Source organism: Eretmochelys imbricata, chromosome 14 (assembly GCF_965152235.1).
Source record: "Eretmochelys imbricata isolate rEreImb1 chromosome 14, rEreImb1.hap1, whole genome shotgun sequence".
In the NCBI taxonomy this organism is placed as follows: Eukaryota; Metazoa; Chordata; order Testudines; family Cheloniidae; genus Eretmochelys; species Eretmochelys imbricata.
The window spans coordinates 41916848-41920938 of NC_135585.1; the positions used below are offsets into that span (position 1 = coordinate 41916848).

Below are 4091 nucleotides of genomic sequence, written 5' to 3' on the forward strand. Positions count from 1 at the left end.
AGAACCAGAGACTCCATGAAGTCCAATGGGTACTTTCTAATGGCTACTGATTTTATGTGGAAGGTATTCAGATAACATGGTGAGGGGTGGCAGTATAAAAGGATGAGATAGATAGATTTTCATCTTACTTATACTGGTATAAACCTAGAAGACCTCCACTGACTTAGTGGAGTTAGTGTGGATTTACCACTATACATACAGCATTTTGCAAAAAAAAAATCACACACCATATTCTTATGGGGACAATAATGTCATCAGTTGATTGTATTTGTAAAAAAAACCAGATAAAACCATGTTCATCAGAGAAACGCAGACATTTTATTTTTGTTGAATAACCTCCACCCAGTCAGTTTCCTCAGGGAAGCTTTGATTTCCTTGTTCCTCATGCTGTAGATGATCGGATTCATCACTGGCGGCAGCACGGAATAGAGAACAGCCACCACGAGATCCAGAACTGACGGAGAGCTGGAGATGGGTTTCATGTAGGCAAAGACAGCAGTGGAAAGAAACATGGAAATTACAATGAGGTGAGGAAGGCATGTGGAGAAGGTTTTATGTCGGCCCTGCTCAGAGGGGATTCTCAATACCGTGGTCAAGATCTGAACATATGTCACAATTATAAAAACAAAGCAACTTAGGGTTAAACACACACCAAATGCAATAACCCCAACTTCACTGAAGTACGAGTTAGAGCAGGCGAGCTTGAGTAGCTGGGGGATTTCACAGAAGAACTGATCCACCATGTTGCCTCCACAGAAGGTTATCGAAAACGTGTTTCCGGTGTACAATGAAGAATAGAGAATTACACTGATCCAGGCACTGGCTGCCATTTGGACACAAGCTCTCCTGTTCATTATAGTCTCATAGTGCAGTGGTTTGCAGATGGCGACGTATCGATCGTATGCCATGATGGTGAGTAAGACGAAGTCGGTTTCAGCAAAGAAGATGAAGAAAAAGACTTGGGCGACACATCCAGAATAGGAAATGGACCTGGTGTTCATAAGGGAATTGGCCATAGATTTGGGGATGGTGACAGAGATGGTGCCGAGGTCTAGGATGGACAAACTCATCAGGAAGAAGTACATGGGGGTGTGAAGGTGATAGTCAAGAGCTATGGCTATGATGATGAGAAGATTTCCTGTCAGGGCTGCCAGGTAAAGCACTAGAAACACCATGAAGTGCAAAATCTGCAGCTCTCGAACATCAGAGAATCCCAGGAGAAGGAACTCGGTCACGGTGGTTTGGTTGGACATTTTCTTTCTTAGTTCATCGTGTGATGGCTGTGGAGGGAAGGACAAGAACAATGGTCAGGGTTATAGTGAGAGAGGGAATGACTCTGATTCCTCTCTCCATGATTTCTCATGGTGTGAATGTCAAAGGTGCACAGCACTTGTCACTTCCATTGTCTGGAGTAGTGAGGGCTCCTCACCACTCACAACCAATGCACGACTCTGGTGCGTTATGACAGGAGTGTAAATTGGCATCGCTCCCTTAAAGTCACTGGAGCTGGGTCAGTTTACACCATCTGAGGATCTGGCCCAAGATGAGAATGTGGCTTGATCAAATGCAGGATGAAAGATGGAACGAAGTACAATCCAAATCCAACAATTTGAGCCAAAATTATGCCCCTATTGCTACAGACAGCAGGCTCACAACTTGGCCAACTCAATTAAAATACTAAAATGTCAGCACAGTCTGATTCCCACTTAACTGAGAAATACAGCACAGAATCACCCAGCTTACCGCATGGCAGCTTTTCTGTGATGATTCCACCCCAACATCCCACATACCTCCTGATGCCTACTTTCACGTTGATTTATGGCACCAGATCCCAGCTGCACTCCCACTGCTGGGTGATGATGGGCTGGTCGCATCGCTCAGTTGCTGCTGGGTTGTGTGGTTCCCCTCTGTGACTTTATTTCTGTGCTGTGTGAGTCAGGAGACTTCGGTTCTAGTCTTGCCTCTGTCACTTTGTGACCATGGAGCAGTCACTGCTGCCTCTCTTTCCTCCCCTTCCCTTTGTCTGTCTTGTGTACTTTGAATGTGAACTCTTTTGGGGATGGATTGTGTCTTCCTGTGTACATGTTCTGTGCACATGTTGACAGTATTTTTGTTTAGCAGGCAGCAGTGTGGGACAGAGGATATGATGGTAGAAGTGGAGATCTGGGTTCTAGTTCCATCAACCTCCTGCCTGTCCTTGGGTGGGATAAAGAGCGACAGGCTTTGTCTGGGAGCTTCGACTCTCAGGGCTTTAGTTTAGAGAGGTTAGTATGTTTAAAACACATTCTCTGGGCTACCAACTTTGCTACTTACTCAGTTTTACCATCCTGCAGCTACCCCTTTGAAACAGACAAACACGGTTGCAATAGAGGGAATGGGGTTGGAAATTATGGTGTTATTGGACAATATTCATGTTCCCCACCCTGGCAAAAAGCTAAGTTTCCAGGTAGGAGTAGTCAGACAATTTCTACTTTATTTCAAAGGAAAATTCAGTTTTCAGTTGAATATATTTTCATGGAAAGTCTCTGATATCCATAAAAATGAAAACTTTTTTTGATTATGCCTAAAAATTTTCAGGTTCCAACAGTTTTCGGCTGAAACTGTTTGGTTCTCACAACCTCAATGAAAAGTCAATTTTTTCTGGTGGAAAAAAAAATCTGATCATCTCTAGATATCTGCATAATTTGTTAGTAAAAGTCTTCCAGAGTTCTAATTGCAATTCATATTTCTGATATTAAATTTGCCCCATATATTAATACTCTAACATATGTAATTGAAATAGAAAACTTACTTTGTTGGTCTTTATTCCAATTTGCAATGCATTTGATCCGACTGTGTTAGGAACCATTGGTCATTATCTATCTATCTATCTATCTATCTATCTATCTATCTATCTATCTATCTATCTATCTATCTATCTATTCACCCACTGCCAGGATTGTTTGGTTCTCTCTCTCTCTCTCCTGCCCCCAACACTGTCGTATTCACCAGCTGTTGTCAGATCCCTTCGCTGGATGTCCTGAGTTGCAGGGGTCTCTCTGCAGTTCCTAGCACAGATGGGCGCTCCCTGCTTCCCTCCTAGGGCAGGCTTGGGTGAAAGGTGATGGACTAAATGGGATCAGGGACTGAAAGACAGTCCCAGCTGTCGAGCTGATCCTGGTTTGTGCCGGCTTTAAATAAGGTCACAGCCCAAGATATCCCTGCTCTGGGGCAAAATAGCTGAATCTGGTCTCCAGGGCTGTGAGCCCAGCTCTGCTCTCACCTCAGGAGCAAACCATCCTGACAACCTGCCCTAGTTGACCCTAACTCCCCAGAGGGGGAACAGCACCTGCCCTGCATCTCACATGATGACAGCATCTCTTGAAGGACCTTTAGCTAAAAACAAGGCAGGGCTGGATCAAAAAGGGGGTCCCCACAGGATGGCAAAATAAAACATATATTTGTAGCACAGAGATGGGCTCTACAATAGCTAAGAGCCTCTTGGCACCAGAGTCTCAGTTGGCCTGGAATAGCCTGTTCCTTCATTAACTCCACATAGTCACCTCTAGGGGAGCAGAGATGTTTTTCTCCTGCATTGCACCAGCAGCTCTTGGGATGCAGCCACCAGAGGAACCCACAGCTCAGGCTGCCCTGGCTGCTTCAAGTTCCTCACTAAGAGACAAACACTAAAAACTAAGGACCAGGTCCTGGGCTGGTGTAATTTGATACACTTCCATTCACTTCAGAGTAGTGAGGGCTATTCACACCACTTGGGGATCTGACTCATTGACTTCCAGGGAGCTACATCCATTTACACCAGCTGGGGATCTGACCCATGATGCAGTTTCCAACCCATATCCTTTGCCTGTGAAACTGAACCAAAGAAGAGTCAAACATTCGTAACCAGGCTCCTCTTTCCTAGCTCTTTGTCCACTCAGATGAATTACAAGTATAACTTGTAAGGGTGACAGAGCGATTCATTCCCACTTGGGACAGAACTGGGGACAGTGTTGTGGAGATTTTCTGCATCTGATCTTCAATTTTTATTGGGATGAATAGCCCAGGTCTTTTACTTTCTTTCTTTCTTTCGCAGTAGTAACATTGTTTTCCTT

At 44.5% G+C, this 4091-nt stretch overlaps 1 protein-coding gene across 1 annotated transcript; it reads right to left on the reverse strand.

The window, feature by feature from the left end:
• Positions 1-299: 299 nt before the first annotated feature.
• LOC144275132 (olfactory receptor 14A16-like) lies at positions 300-1253 on the reverse strand. The gene has a single exon (XM_077834270.1). The coding sequence runs from the start codon at positions 1251-1253 to the stop codon at positions 300-302; it is 954 nt and encodes a 317-aa protein (XP_077690396.1).
• Positions 1254-4091: the final 2838 nt, after the last annotated feature.

Excerpts from the sequence above, each read along its gene's own strand:
- LOC144275132 (XM_077834270.1), bottom strand. The coding sequence starts at position 1,253 with ATGTCCAACCAAACCACCGTGACCGAGTTCCTTCTCCTGGGATTCTCT.